The following is a 16,064-nucleotide window of genomic DNA, read 5'->3' as shown; positions in this document are numbered from 1 at the left end:
GGATTCAAGAACAAAAAGTTAGAAACAAAAACCTCAAGAGCACTAGGCTCTAGATACCAAAAATGATGGAACTAGGTGAGGAGATTGATGATTCCTTCACTTGCTCCATGCTTAGGACCGTGAATGCTATTGAGGTTAAGACTCGAATGACTCTTTGAAGCTCCTTGAAGTGTTCTTCAATGGAGAAGAAGCCTTGAAGTGGCTCGGTTACTCCTTAGCTTGAGGTAGAAGCTTAAGGAACCAAGGTAAGGTTGAAGCACCTTTGGAGAGAACTTAGGAGAGAAAGTTCTCTTCGGTTTTTGTGACTCTTGATTTAGAGAGAAAATTCAGATTTCATTTCTCAAATTGGTCAAAAGTGTTTTACAATCAAAGAATTACAAGTTTATAGGAGTAGGAAACTTAGAGAGCAAGCTAGTCTTGACCATGGTTCACTAGGAACCATGGTTGAGTCTAGATAAACCGTCCAAGGTCAAGAGGCTTGGAGAGCAAGCTTCTCACTTGGCTTGCTTGGTAAGCTAGCCAAGGAGAAGCTTGTGCTTCAAGCTTCCAAGCTTAAGAAACTCCATGAATTTCGTCCAAGTGTGAACACAAGTGTTCACACAAGTGTGAACACAAGTGTGAACACAAGTGTGAACACACTTCTAAGGTGGGTGGCTTCTTAGAATTAATTTACTCCTTTTGATTTGAAAATGGTTAATTTGGTTTAGTTAGGTTCATTCAATGGTAATGGAACCTAGCTAAATCAAATCTATGAAAAATTAGGAGTAAAATGAGTCCAATATGAAAAATTTAGCCTAGGACCACCTTTGGCTAAATTGCTAGGAGCACTCTCTAGCTTACTAAGGACACTCTCTAATTTGCTAATGCCACTCCTACTAGAAAACTAAGAAAAGAATGTATTTCTAGGTTAGGTTAAATGGAATCAAAGTGTCCAAGTAACCTACCCTAGAATCAATATACAATAGCTACTAAAAAGGGAAATACAGTGCCTTACAAATACAAAGGCAAAAATAACCTATACAAAAGAAACTATGTACAAAACATATGAAAAGGTCTTGAAGATCATCCCATTCCTCTTGGTTCTTTTATGATATCACCTCTTGGATTCCTTGGCCTTGGCCATAGTCTATCACAGATTCGGTGACAATCAATAAAGGTTAGGTCCCTTGTTTGAGGAGAGAATTGTTGGGATACAAAACAAGTCTCACATCGATAAAATAAGAGAAGAAATAATAACTAATTATATAGCACATACATACTCCAATGATTGAGACACCTTTTGGGTGATGACCAAAAGCAAAACCGTGAGGACTTAGGCCCAAAGCGGACAATATCTCATCATTGTTGAATTATGTGTGAAATAACCTTATAAAAATAACCCTTATAAAATACCCCCTTAGACAAATACTATAAAATAACCTCATCATCTATTACCAATTTATCAAACAAAGGCTCAAGTACTTAGATAATTGAATAGTCAAAGACACCCTAGTTAAATAATTGGACTAAAACACAACATTAGTGGAAAAAAAAACTTTTAAAATCAGTTATTTTCAACTTTTAAAATCGGTTCCCTAACCGATCTTAAAAGTTAGACTTTTAAGATCGGTTAAATAACCAATTTTAAAAGTTAACTTTTAAGATCGGTTGTTTTATAACCGATCTTAAAAGTCTTGGTTTTGTAAAAATTAAACTGGAATGGGCCGTTCCAGGTTGTTAAAAAGGCCTAAAATTATAATTTGGAACAAGGCTGTTCTAGCATAGTTTGGCATGAGTTAAAACCAATCCAGAACGGGCCATTCTCATTGTAGAATTGGCCGTTCCAGATTCAAAATTTATCCAGAATAAACCAACAACGAAACTAGAGACACGAGAAGAGAATGAGAAGACGAAAACGAACCCGCAAAAGCACCAAACGCAGGAACAAACGGTGACAAGGTTGTGCTCCCGGTGCCCACGGTTGAAGCAGTGGTGGTTGTCACCGTCGAGAACAGCGACGCCGAAGACGAAAATGAACCCGGTGCCTTTAACCCTCCTGCATCCCAGAAAATCAAAAACCCATTCTTTGGCTTGAAAAGAACCGCTATAATCAAAGAGCAACATACCTTATGGGAGACTTTAGCAAATGAGAGCGCAAGAGAGTAAAAAAAGTAATGGAGGGAAATATAAAAAGTTTCTGATGATACTTTTAAAATCGGTTATTTAAGAATCGATTTTGTATGTAGTATACAAAATCGGTTCTTAAATAACCGATTTTAAAAGTAGCACTTTTAAAATCGGTTCTTAAATAATCGATTTTAAAAGTAGCACTTTTAAAATCGGTCATAAAATAACCGATTTTAAAAGTAATTTTAAAATCAGTTATTTTATGACCGATCTTAAAAGTTATGTCTGATACAACTTTTAAGATCGGTTCTTTTGTAACCGATCTTAAAAGTTGTGTCAGACATACCTTAAGATCGGTCATAAAATAACCAATCTTAAAAGTACTTTTAAGATCAGTTAAAATTTAACCAATCTTAAAAGTGTTCACATTATTTACAAAGTTGTTACCGCGTGACTTTTAAGATCGGTCACCTTTTAACCGATCTTAAAACCCCGATTTTAAAACTAATTTTTGCACTAGTGCAAGAGAAAGGTAATGAGCATTATCTAGATTGTTAGTACACCAAATGGGCATTAAGGTTAAATTACCTAATTGTTAATTGTGGATAAAAATCCACAATTCCAATGGCCAATTGAGGCATAAATAAATAAATATTGAACAAGAATATGAATCTCAAGATGATCAAGATATAAGTGACTCTCATTAATTTGTAACACTAAATATTTTTGTAGTAAATTGAACCATAATTTGAATGTTAGAGTGTCTTTTACGTATGAATAAATAAGAATGTGAATTTCAAAATAAAGACAATGACATGTTTATTATAAAAAAAATTATTTAATAATAAATAAATTGTTATTATTTTAATTTATACACATAAAAAATGATTATTTTTTATAAAAGTTAGTCAAACCTGATGTATTTTTAATTTATTGTCACTTGAAAATATGAAATAAAAAAGTAAAATTAAGGATATTTCCTAATTTTCAAAGTATGAAAATGAAAATTATTAAAAAAAATGTAAATAAAAAATATTTTCTCAAACTAAATGATGTCCGACATAAAATGAGAAAATAAGGACATTTAATTTTATTTTTATTTCTTGTTTTCACTTTCAATTACAAAATTGTCACTTTGTTTTAAAATTAAAAATTTTAATGTATTTATAATAATGAATAAAAATAGAAATAATTTCTCAAAATATACAAACCCTAAAATATAAAAGAAATATGAGCTCGCTAGAGACACCAACCACAAACTTCTGTCCATATATTGAGAAATGGAAGGGGAATGGGTAGGTCGTAACATCCAACAAGATGAGAACTTGAAGAAAATAAAAGCAAGGTGGAATTAACAATAATGACCTCTATATGATAAAGCACCATCTCCATCAAGCTACGCATAACAATAATATATGCAAATAATCAGTATATATATATTATAATGTGGCGGGGAAATAGGCGAATATTACCTTGACAAGAGCAACCATTAACTGTAGAAGCGAATTCAAAGCATACCAACAAAGGTCTTGAATTTTCTTTTTACTTTTTGAAGTTTAAATATACTTTTGTCGTGTAGAAGGCACAATATTCCATCGAAATTTCAATGCAGTATTATATAGTAAATGATTAAACTGATTAAAAAACAAAAGAGAGAGAGAGAGTAAAGGATGAAACAAGTACAAAATGAGTCTTGATTGAAGGCTTTTAAAGTCTACCCAAGCCACGACAAATACACCCCGACGACCTTCTTTTGCAAGCATTTTTCCCTTTAATGCGTGGAATTAAGAAAAGCATTAGTATAGAAAGCTACCCGATGTTTTGTTTATTTCATGAAATTGACACTTACCATCATGGACATATATATACATGTTTAATCTAATCCATATTCATTTTCGTCAAAATAATATTTTTGAGTAGACTAATTAATTGTTTCCTTCAAGATCAAGTTTCAAATCTTTTTTCTTGTCCATTTTGGTGGTGGCAGGCTGAAGGATTAGAAAGAAATGACAACGCTTGGTGGAACAATGTTTCCTTTTTAGAAAGGAAGTACACTTGGTAATCATAGACTTTGGACTGTCCAGGTCGTCTTCCGACTAGCATATCGTCTAGGTAAAAGCCCGACTAGCACATCGTCTAGGTAAAAACCCGACTAGCACATCGTCTAGGTAAAGACCCGACTGGACCTTCTACTCGTCTAACTCCCGACTGGACCGTCACGGGGTGTGGCAACTCGGCTATAACGTCAATTACATGCACCCGAGAGGGGATACGCCTTTTTCCCGATAGGTCCCCTTGTAAAGGCATTCTCGGTAAAATACCGATTTGACTAACAACCACTCACTCCCCTGGCTTCAGGATAAGAGCGGTTAAGGAGAATCCCGAAAATCGCGGGGTCCATGAAGCCCATAAACACAAAAGTATAAAACCTAGAACCCTAGAGCTAGGACGACAGATTACACTTTTCGAATGCTCTGGCTTTGCGGCTTGATCTAGGAAAAACCCTAGCGCATCCCGTGACCGGAACATTTTGGCGCCCACCGTGGGGCTACGGTGAAACTCTTCCTACGCCCCAAGTCATATAGAAAGGCCTACACTTTACCATGGCGAGAGGCAGCAACAACAACAATTCACAACCCCCTACCATGGAGGAGATGATGGCCATGATCAATGGCCTACGGGAGGATAATGCACGATCCAGGGAGCGAGAGGAGGCCATTCAGCGCGAAAACGAGGAGATCAGGAGGCGAGCGGATGAGTTACAGGCCAGGATAGAAGCCAACACCAGAACGTTGGAGGAGGATGTCATGCAGGAAGTCCCAAGGGATTTTCGGCCTTTCTCGGAGGCCATAGAGGCCGAGGCCATCCCCAGGGATCATCGGATACCGCAGGTCGAACCTTTCGATGGATCACAGGATCCCAGTCAACATCTAACAGATTTCTGAGCTCAGATGCTGATTTGCGGAGGGAGCATGGAAGTCCGTTGCAAACTGTTCATGGGTACGCTTAAAAAGGCGGCGCTCGATTGGTTTAGTGGCCTCCCCGACCGATCCATCACCGACTTTGACGTTTTCAGTCGGCTGTTTATGGCTCAATTCGCTGCTAATAAGAAGAAGCTACCGATCACGTCGGATTTATTTGATCTTAAGCAGCAACGGGAGGAGTCATTGAAGGATTTTCTGCAGAGATTCAATGAGGTGGCTCTGAAGATAGCATCGTTGGATGAGAGAATGGCGGTCATCGCCTTCCAGAAGGGTTTGCGGTCTGGAGCGTTCGACATTGCGCTCGAGAGAGCTAACTGTCAAACAATGTCGGAGGTAAGGGCTTTCGCTTTAAGCCACATCAAGACGGAAGAAAACCAGATCATGAAGAGGGCAGCCGAGAACCGAGAGGCAGGGGGCAGTAATAAGGAGAGTAACAAGCATCTCCGACCGCGGTCGGAGTGGAATAAGCGAAGCGATCGCTACAACGCAAAGGAGGGTAACTATCGGCAGTACGATCATGTCAGTCGCCCAAAGGCCGAATGGTCACGAAGCAAGGAGGAGGAGAAGTTTACGCCACTTAATGTTCCCAGGCGACACATTCTGCATGACGTAAATAGTGCGTCATTATTTGACTTCCCAGAGGCAACTGACCGGCAGTTGGGGCCCTACAAAACTGACTGGTGTGAGTTTCATCGGGCTCATGGACACAAGACAGAGAATTGTTTCGTTCTTGGGAGGCAAATTGAGCACCTTATCAAGGAGGGCCGGTTGAAAGAGTTTATTGCAGGAAAGAAGGGTGAGAGCTCGTCCGACAGGCGACATAGGCAGGAGGGAGAAGACAACGGGAGAGGAAGACGAGAGGGGAGGTCTCCCCCGAGAGACCCCCCGCAAAAATCTAAGGAGGCTCACCAGCAAGCCATCCATGGAGACTTCAACACCATAGCAGGGGGATTTGCTGGTGGAGGCTCGACTTCTGCGGCAAGGAAGAGGTACTCTCGGTCAGTATTGTCGGTCTCCGGGTTGCCGAGACCCTCCCGATCAGCCATCACGTTCTCGGACGCCGACTTTGAGGGTGTATCTCCCCACGAGGATGACCCCATAGTCGTCTCGGCAATCGTCATGGGGTACAACGTGAAACGAGTGTTAGTGGACCAAGGCAGTTCCGCGGATATAATGTTTTGGGAAGCTTTCGTCGGGATGAAGATTCCGACTGATCGTCTCATGCCGTACGCAGGTACGTTGGTTGGTTTTGCAGGTGATCAGGTAATAGCCAAGGGATACGCCGACTTGGAGACAACGTTCGGCCAGGGAGACAATATGAAAACTGTCACTATCTGATATCTGGTGGTAAACGCACAATCATCTTACAGCATACTAGTCGGTAGACCAACACTACATAAATTGGGAGCGGTCGTCTCCACGCCTCATTTGAAGCTGAAGTACCCTTTGCCCAGCGGAAAGGTGGGCGTCGTCTGCGTCGATCAAGACGTAGCGAGGAAATGCTACGAAGACAGTTTGAGGGCGAGGCGACAACTATATGTGACACAGGTTGATCGGGGTGTTCAGTCAATAGAGTTGGATCCGAGAATGAATCATTTCGATACCCGACCAGCCCCAGCGGAAGATGTAAAGGAGGTTACCCTGGCCGAGGGGAAAATCGTCAAGATTGGTGTATCTCTAAACAAGGAAGACGAGGAAGGTCTAGCCACCGTGCTAAAGAGAAACATATCGGCCTTCGCGTGGAGTGTCGGGGATATGCCGGGCATTGATCCTGATTTCTTATGTCACCACCTCATGGTCGACCCCAAGGCGAAGCCCGTGATCCAGAAAAGGCGAAAGTTTGGAGAAGACAAAAGGAAGGCCATAGTGGAGGAGACGAGAAAATTGATGGCAGCTGGTCATATTCGGGAAATCCAATACCCGACGTGGCTGGCGAACGTAGTGATGGTACGAAAGAGTAATGGAAGTTGGAGGATGTGTACCGACTTCACTGACCTAAACAAAGCTTGCCCGAAAGACTCATACCCACTCCCCAACATAGACTGCCTGGTCGACGGCGCCTCGGGGTACGAGCTGTTAAGTTTCATGGACGCCTACTCCGGTTACAACCAAATCCGAATGCACCCAGCTGATGAGGACAAAACGGCCTTCATAGCCGATCAGGCTACTTGTTGTTACAGGGTCATGCCTTTTGGTTTGAAGAACGCGGGAGCGACATACCAGCGGCTCATGGACAAAGTCCTGGCAAAGCAGCTTGGAAGGAACGTTGAGGCATACGTGGACGATATGGTGGTAAAGTCGGACAGCTTCTCTCGGCATTACGCCGACTTGCAAGAGAGCTTCGACACTTTAGCGCGTTATCGACTCAAGTTGAATCCCGCGAAGTGCTCCTTTGGCGTCCAAGCAGGAAAGTTCCTCGGTTTCCTGCTGACCCATCGTGGTATTGAGGCAAATCCCGAGAAGTGCTCCGCGATCATCAATATGAGAAGTCCGGCGACGATAAAAGAGGTCCAGCAGTTGACAGGAAGGATGGCTTCCCTCTCTCGGTTCCTCTCCAAGGCGGCGGATAAATCGCTGCCTTTGTTCCAGTGCTTGAGGAAGAACAACCGCTTTGAGTGGACAGATGAATGTGAAAAGGCGTTCGGTGAACTCAAACAGTCTCTCACCTCGCCACCAATACTCTCTAAACCGCAAGCCGGTCTCCCTTTACTGATGTATTTGTCGGCATCCGATAGCGCCATCAGTGCAGTCTTAGTACAAGAAAGAGGTAGTTCTCAATTGCCTATTTATTTTATTAGCAGGGTGTTGCAAGGCGCGGAGACTCGTTACCAAAAGATTGAGAAGCTAGCCCTCGCGATACTGGTTACAGCACGCAAACTGAGACATTACTTCCAGAGTTACGAGGTGGTAGTTCGAACAGATCACCCGATTAGGCAAATATTGCAGAAGCCCGACCTGGCAGGAAGGATGATGAAGTGGTCGGTGGAGTTGTCGGAGCATTCCATCAAGTACGAACCGAGAGGAGCAATCAAAGCTCAGGCGCTGGCTGACTTCGTAATGGAACTAACCTCACCAGTGGGGGAAGTTCGAACTGAAGACACACAGTGGATCCTGTCGGTAGATGGAGCCTCGAACCTTGGAGGAAGTGGAGCGGGGATTGTCTTGGAAGGACCGGGAGGAATTTTGTTGGAACAGTCATTGCGATTTGAGTTCCGAGCAAGCAATAACCAGGCCGAGTATGAAGCATTGTTGGCCGGAATGACATTGGCGAAGGAAATGGGGGCGACAAGCTTATCAGCACGAAGTGACTCCCAATTAATCACGGGACAGGTAGCCGACACCTTCCAAGCAAAGGACCCTCAACTGGCCAAATACCTGGAGAAGGTTAAGCACCTTTCGGAAGATTTCCGAGAATTCACACTTAACCATGTACCACGAGAGCAAAACTCCAGGGCCGACCTGCTCTCCAAGCTTGCAAGCACAAAGAAACCAGGAGCTAATCGGTCAGTCATCCAAGAAACGCTGTCAAGGCCGAGCATAAACGAGGCGCAAGGAAATATCCTATTCATCCAGGAAGAGCTAAATTCTTGGATGGCACCATACATTGCATATCTGACTCGGGGGGAACTACCGGAAGACAAAAAGGAGGCATCGTTAGTGCAAAGGGAGTCGGCCAGGTTCGTTGTCATCAACGAAAGGCTGTACCGAAGGGGCTTTAGCTCTCCTCTCCTGATGTGTTTGACCACGTCGCAAGCGCAGAGGGTGATGGACGAGGTACATAGTGGTATGTGCGGCAGTCATATCGGAGGCCGAGCTCTAGTGTACAAGGTCGCCCGCGCAGGTTACTTCTGGCCATCTTTGAGAAATGACTGCGTCAACTGGGTCCAGAAATGTGATGGATGCCAAAGACATGCTACCCTGCACCATTCCCCCGCCGAGCGACTACATTCGATCTTGTCTCCTTGGCCTTTCCACAAATGGGGGATTGACATTCTCGGTCCATTTCCGATCGCTGTGAGGCAACTGAAATTTTTGATAGTAGCAGTAGACTACTTTAGCAAATGGATCGAGGCGGAACCGGTTGCAACCATCTCAGCAGAAAAGGTCAGAGCATTTCTTTGGAAGAACGTGGTGTGCAGATATGGAGTCCCTCAGATGCTTGTTTCCGATAACGGGACACAGTTTGCAAGCGCGAGAGTCCGTGATTTTTGTAAAGAGGTCGGAATCAGAATGGCATTCACGTCCGTCGAACACCCTTAATCTAACGGCCAGGCCGAGTCGGCCAACAAGGTAATCCTCTCGGGCATGAAGAAACGTGTACAAGACTCAGGCGCTTCATGGGTGGAAGAGCTTCCCCGAGTACTTTGGTCGTACCACACGACTGTTCACTCAACGACCCAAGATACCCCCTTCAATCTGGTATACGGAACCGACGCCATGATCCCGATTGAAATTGCAGAGCCTTCAGTACGCACTACCGCTTTTTCTGAAGAAGAATCTGACCAGGGAAGACGAATTGATTTAGACTTGATCGAAGAAACAAGAGAAAGAGCAAGAATAAATCAAGTAGCGGCGCAGAGAAGAGCAGCCTTCAAGTACAACACTAAGGTAAACCCAAGAGATTTTGTCGTAGGCGACCTAGTTTTGAGGCGCGCTCAACTTACACAGATGAAGAACAAACTATCGCCTAAATGGGTTGGCCCTTACAAGGTTGATGATGTGGTTGGCAAAGGGGCCTACCGACTTAGAACCTTGGATGGAGGCAGGATACCGAGAACGTGGAATGCTGCAAACCTACGCTTCTATTATAGCTAGACTTTTCTCCCCCTTTGTATTAGGTGCACTCTTTTCCTAACTCAGTATTTTTTCCCCGTAAAAAGATGAGGGGTTTTTGCTGAGGAGGTTTTTAATGAGGCACCACCCTCCCCAATTCTAATAAATGTCATCTGACTGTTTCCCTTTCATGACCTTTTTCTCTTTACATGGATAAAAACTCGTGATTGTCGGCAAAAGTCCGACTTGGCGAGTATAAATAACTCGAAGAACTCGTGATTGTCGGCAATAGTCCGGCTGGGCGAGTATAAATAACTCGATTGAAAAAACTCGTGATTGTCGGCAAAGTCCGACTGGGCGAGTATAAATAACTTGAAGAACTCGTGATTGTCGGCAATAGTCCGGCTGGGCGAGTATAAATAACTCGATTGAAAAAACTCGTGATTGTCGGCAAAGTCCGACTGGGCGAGTATAAATAACTTGAAGAACTCGTGATTGTCGGCAATAGTCCGGCTGGGCGAGTATAAATAACTCGATTGATAAAACTCGTAATTGTCGGCAATAGTCCGACTGGGCGAGTATAAATAACTCGAAGAACTCGTGATTGTCGGCAATAGACCGGCTGGGCGAGTATAAATAACTCGATTGAAAAAACTCGTGATTGTCGGCAAAGTCCGACTGGGCGAGTATAAATAACTTGAAGAACTCGTGATTGTCGGCAATAGTCCGGCTGGGCGAGTATAAATAACTCGATTGAAAAAACTCGTGATTGTCGGCTAAGTCCGACTGGGCGAGTATAAATAACTTGAAGAACTCGTGATTGTCGGCAATAGTCCGGCTGGGCGAGTATAAATAACTCGATTGATAAAACTCGTAATTGTCGGCAATAGTCCGGCTGGGCGAGTATAAATAACTTGAAAAACTCGTGATTGTCGGCAAAAGTCCGACTGGGCGAGTATAAATAACTCGATTGAAAAAACTCGTGATTGTCGGCAATAGTCCGGCTGGGCGAGTATAAATAACTTGAAAAAACTCGTGATTGTCGGCAAGTCCGACTGGGCGAGTATAAATAACTCGATTGAAATAACTTGGAAGTTGATTCAAACTTGGAGTTTTCTACTCGGCATTTGGACGACTAGGTGATTTTACATTTATTTACCCTAGTCGGTTTTTTGGCGATTAAATAGATTGGAAGTTGATTCAAACTTGGAGTTTTTTACTCGGCATTTGGACGACTAGGTGATTTTACATTTATTTACCCTAGTCAGTTTTTTGGCGATTAAATAGCTTGGAAGTTGATTCAAACTTGCAGTTTCTACTCGGCATGTGGACGACTAGGTGATTTTACATTTACCCTAGTCGGTTTTTTGGCGATTAGATAGTTTGAAAGTTGATTCAAACTTGGAGTTTTCTACTCGGCATTTGGACGACTAGGTGATTTTACATTTATTTACCCTAGTCGGTTTTTTGGCGATTAGATAGCTTGGAAGTTGATTCAAACTTGGAGTTTCTACTCGGCATGTGGACGACTAGGTGATTTTACATTTACCCTAGTCGGTTTCTTGGCGATTAGACGGGAAATTCAATTTTTAACTTAAAAAAAAAAAAAAAATATTTGCATCTTTCCTAGTCGGTTTTTTGGCGATTAGACGGAAAATTCAATTTTTAACTTAGAAAAAATATTTTCATCTTTCCTAGTCGGTTTCTTGGCGATTAGACGGTAAATTCAATTTTTAACTTAGAAAAAATATTTGCATCTTTCCTAGTCGGTTTCTTGGCGATTAGACGGAAAATTCAATTTTTAACTTAGAAAAAATATTTGCATCTTTCCTAGTCGGTTTTTTGGCGATTAGACGGGAAATTCAATTTTTAACTTAGAAAAAATATTTGCATCTTTCCTAGTCGGTTTTTTGGCGATTAGACGGGAAATTCAATTTTTAACTTAGAAAAAATATTTGCATCTTTCCCAGTCGGTTTTTTGGCGATTAGACGGAAAATTCAATTTTTAACTTAGAAAAAATATTTGCATCTTTCCTAGTCGGTTTTTTGGCGATTAGACGGAAAATTCAATTTTTAACTTAGAAAAAATATTTGCATCTTTCCTAGTCGGTTTCTTGGCGATTAGACGGAAAATTCAATTTTTAACTTAGAAATTGTACACAGTATATAAAGAACGAAGCAAGCTCTTGAAACACGAAAGTCAAAATGGTTACACGTTTAAGAAACACGAAATTAAACAAGTGCAAAAAGACAAGTGCAAAAAGCAGGAAAGTGCAACATAGACTTAATCATCTTCGGGAGGATCCACAAGTTGCCCATCGACAATCTCTTTGAAGTAGCCCATGCCCCCGATATCGAGATTGGTATACAGAATTTTTATTTGGGAAGTCGCCGCGTCGAAGCCTTGAACAAATTTCTTCATAGAATCCACCTTTGCGGCTTCAAGGTCATTCTCGAGTTTCTCGACCTCCAGCTTCGCCAAAGACAAGTCGTTCTCGAAGACACTCGCGGCATCGACTGATTTATCTCGAGTTAGGCGCGTCTCGGCCAACTCGTTTTCCAGCGCCACCTTCTCGGCGATCCATGCTTGCTTCTCGTCTTCGAACGTACGGCGACCTTCCAGTAACCTATCTCGCTCACTAGACACCCACTTGCACTCGGATTTGCTCTTGTTCAAATCATCCTCCAAGGATGTGATCCTTTTCCCCTGCAACTTAGTCTCCCTCACTAAGCCGCGAATTTTGTCCTCGTTGATCAACGAAAGAGCAGAGAGACGATTTGTAAGTGACTCGACCCCCTTGGCAATGGTAAAAGCACTCATTTTTTCCAAGTCGCCTCGGTCGCCCTCAAGCAAGTCGGTATTTCGAAGGTGCGCGCTATGATTGAACTTCTCATCCCATAAAGAGGGGAGGTCGCTGCGACCAGCCCCATGGTCAACTGGTTCCCAATTCTCGCCAAGACATACACTCACGGTCCTCTCGGCAGATTGAACTTCCGTATCGCCCTTGTCCATCTCCGCGGCTACGACCGTCTCTAGGTTAACTACCGATATAGGTTTGTCGGCTTCGCGGCGACGCTTCTGCGGGTTCTCGCCAGCAGTTCTCGACTTCCCCACTGGACTATCGGTCTCCGCCACCTTCTCGGTTGCCGACTCATCCACCGCAGAAGCTTGGAGCCCCTTTTGTCGTTTCCAGAGTTTCATCATTTCCCGATTGCTCATGCTCGCCATTTTCGCTACAAGACATAAACAAATTATGATAAAAGTACAGGTTTAAACGGACAAAAGGAATTCTCAACATTCAAAACGACATTATACCTATATATATTTTCAATTCTTGAGGCCTACTCTCTAGGTCTAGGAGTTTCCCAGTGTTGAAAAAGGTTTTCAAATCTTCAATTTTCTTAATGTCGACCTGATCGCTCTCGGAAAGCTTCTTGGAATCTAGTCCACCAAATGCTATTGTTCCTCGATTCCAATACAAAGGAAACCCTTCGAACACACTCTCATGACCCGGTATACTACGCACTCGGAAAAATGATTTCTTGAAATCCTTGTAGGATGACTGAAACAATGACAACAAACCCCGACCTGACACTCCGCTAACGGACACCCAGCTCGTACGTTTGCTAACCCTACTCTCAAAAAAGTAGAAAAACTTATCTGCAGTCGGAATTATCCCGAGCCCCTCACACAAAATCTCAAAACCCCGTACAAAAGCCCAACTGTTTGGGTGTAGTTGGGTTGGGGCGACATTCAAAGCTCGAAGTACCCCTTTTTCACAGTCAGTTAGGGGCCATCTCACCCTAATCTTAGAAATGAGAGTGGTGTAACAAAAGGTAAATTTTTCGGTTGGGGGAGGACTAATGCATACTGGTTCCTTATCAACACAAGGCTCACACGCGACCACTTCATCCCCACCCCGGCAAACTACATAGTCTCTACAGAAGCTATCCATGGCTTCACAGGAATTTATCAAAGATTCGCATTTCAATGCATCGTCCTTAACCCATCCATATAATTCCCCATAAATCGCGTTAGCCATTGTGAATATAACCTTAGTTTTAACCTAAAACTTAAAGGCTTGCAAGAAAAATCCACTAAGAGGGTAAAATAAATACGAGCGTACCTAAAGGTTTCCTCTCACAACTTCACCTACCAAAAGAGGGGCACAAAACCACCGCCAGCCGCCGTAGATTAGAACGGAGGAGAAAGCCACCACCGGAGGAAGAAAAGCTATGGAAAGGGAAATGCAAAATTTTAACAACATAAGGGGCCACCCCTATTTATAGCAACGAAAGGCCGTATGTGAGGAGGTACTCCCAAGAGTCACAACGCGCGTGAAAAAATACGCTCAAGAGTCATGAAGCGCGTGGGACGTTTTGGCATTTAATATTTCGTGATAAATGCTGCCACGTGGCACCACCTTTACTAATGCCTCTGCAACGCCGGTTTCGCAATAAATGCATGTCCCACCTCGAGTAAGGTGAAGAGACATGACTTGTCAGAACAAATGTACCGTCTCGGCTATTGGCCGAGACGTTCTCTCAATTTATGTTCGGAACGACTCAAGTGTGCCATCCAGGTAATGGCCCGACTTGATCTCTTTTGGATCGGATGCCGCTTGGCCCACGACCGAGTTGATGTCTCCGATCGACTAGCCCCTGACCCAACCCCACTCGCCTATAAGGAGGGTCACTCGGCTTTCTGCCTAATGGGATCTTTGGAAACATATGAAAACTCGACTTCAAGCCCTCTCGCCTCATGAGGCTCAGGGCTGAAGGGCAAGTGGACCGTTCAGGTCGTTTTCTGACCTGATTCCCTTCTCGGTCATAGGACGTTAGCGACCCTTCTCTTGACAAATAACCGAGCAGGTGGCCATGTCTTGAGCCCTATCGCCTTTTAGGCTCAAGGCTGAAGGGCAAGTGGACTGTCCAGGTCGTCTTCCGACTAGCATATCGTCTAGGTAAAAGCCCGACTAGCACATCGTCTAGGTAAAAACCCGACTAGCACATCGTCTAGGTAAAGACCCGACTGGACCTTCTACTCGTCTAACTCCCGACTGGACCGTCACGGGGTGTGGCAACTCGGCTATAACGCCAATTACATGCACCCGAGAGGGGATACGCCTTTTTCCCGATAGGTCCCCTTGTAAAGGCATTCTCGGTAAAATACCGATTTGACTAACAACCACTCACTCCCCTGGCTTCAGGATAAGAGCGGTTAAGGAGAATCCCGAAAATCGCGGGGTCCATGAAGCCCATAAACACAAAAGTATAAAACCTAGAACCCTAGAGCTAGGACGACAGATTACACTTTTCGAATGCTCTGGCTTTGCGGCTTGATCTAGGAAAACCCCTAGCGCATCCCGTGACCGGAACAGACTTAAACGTCCATAAATTATTATTATTCTACAGCCAAAGCATGTAGCTCATCTCATTTAACGCAAACTGTAGAATGCAATTTAGTCCTTAACAAAAAAAAATATTATAGACTTCCTGATTTGAAGCTTGTGTGCATGCATAAAGAATCAATAACGTAATTTTCACTGTTCCTTGTAGTTTGATTTGTTTAAAATTAATTGAAATTAATTTTGCTAGAATTAACTTTGAATGTTCATACCTTGCTAGAGAATAATCCGAAAAATCAAACAGGTGTGGAATATGGGAAAACTAGAAGGGCAGGAATGCAGTGAAATGAGACAAGCAAGGAGTGATGTTAATTTAAAAGGGAGGGAAAAACAAAGTTACTTAAGTAATTTTTATTTAAAAATAATAATTAATGAGTGTATTTAGTAAAGGGGAAGTGCAAAAGCTAAACCCATTTTCTTTCCGGCCCCATATTATCAATATTACGCTTTTCTTGAGGCCCAATATAGATATTAATGCTGGCGCAAGTTCTCAATGACTCGTTTCTTAAGGCCCAGTGTGCATATTAGTGCTTGCGAAAGTAAATACTAATAAGACACTCCATTACCTTGAAATTTGTTTATATAAAGTAAAATTCTAAACTTACTCTAATATTACACTCAGCCCATAGAAGTAACTAATAAAATTTTAAAGTTTCATTAAACATTCATAATTTCTAAATTAAAGACATTTGCTTCCTATGTATTGTATCACCGTTGCAGATTTTGTGTAGGAGAGTTTTTTTTTTTTTTCCACTTGCACATTTTGTAACACCTAAACCGGTACCACTTATAT

General features: G+C 42.9%; 1 protein-coding gene across 1 annotated transcript; it reads left to right on the top strand.

Moving 5' to 3' along the window:
- The first annotated feature begins 5,078 nt into the window (after positions 1–5,078).
- Positions 5,079–9,350, top strand: LOC145958066 (uncharacterized). Its single transcript, XM_083074523.1, has 2 exons — positions 5,079–6,388; positions 6,461–9,350. Exons 1-2 carry the CDS (start codon positions 5,079–5,081, stop codon positions 9,348–9,350), a joined length of 4,200 nt encoding a protein of 1,399 aa, XP_082930649.1.
- Positions 9,351–16,064: the final 6,714 nt, after the last annotated feature.

The sequence above is a fragment of the Cajanus cajan genome, chromosome 5 (genome assembly GCF_000230855.2).
Source record: "Cajanus cajan strain Asha chromosome 5, NIPB_CcT2T_4, whole genome shotgun sequence".
Taxonomy (NCBI): Eukaryota; Viridiplantae; Streptophyta; class Magnoliopsida; order Fabales; family Fabaceae; genus Cajanus; species Cajanus cajan.
Note: the sequence above shows the minus strand (reverse complement) of the source record. Positions and strands in the feature narration are given on the sequence as shown.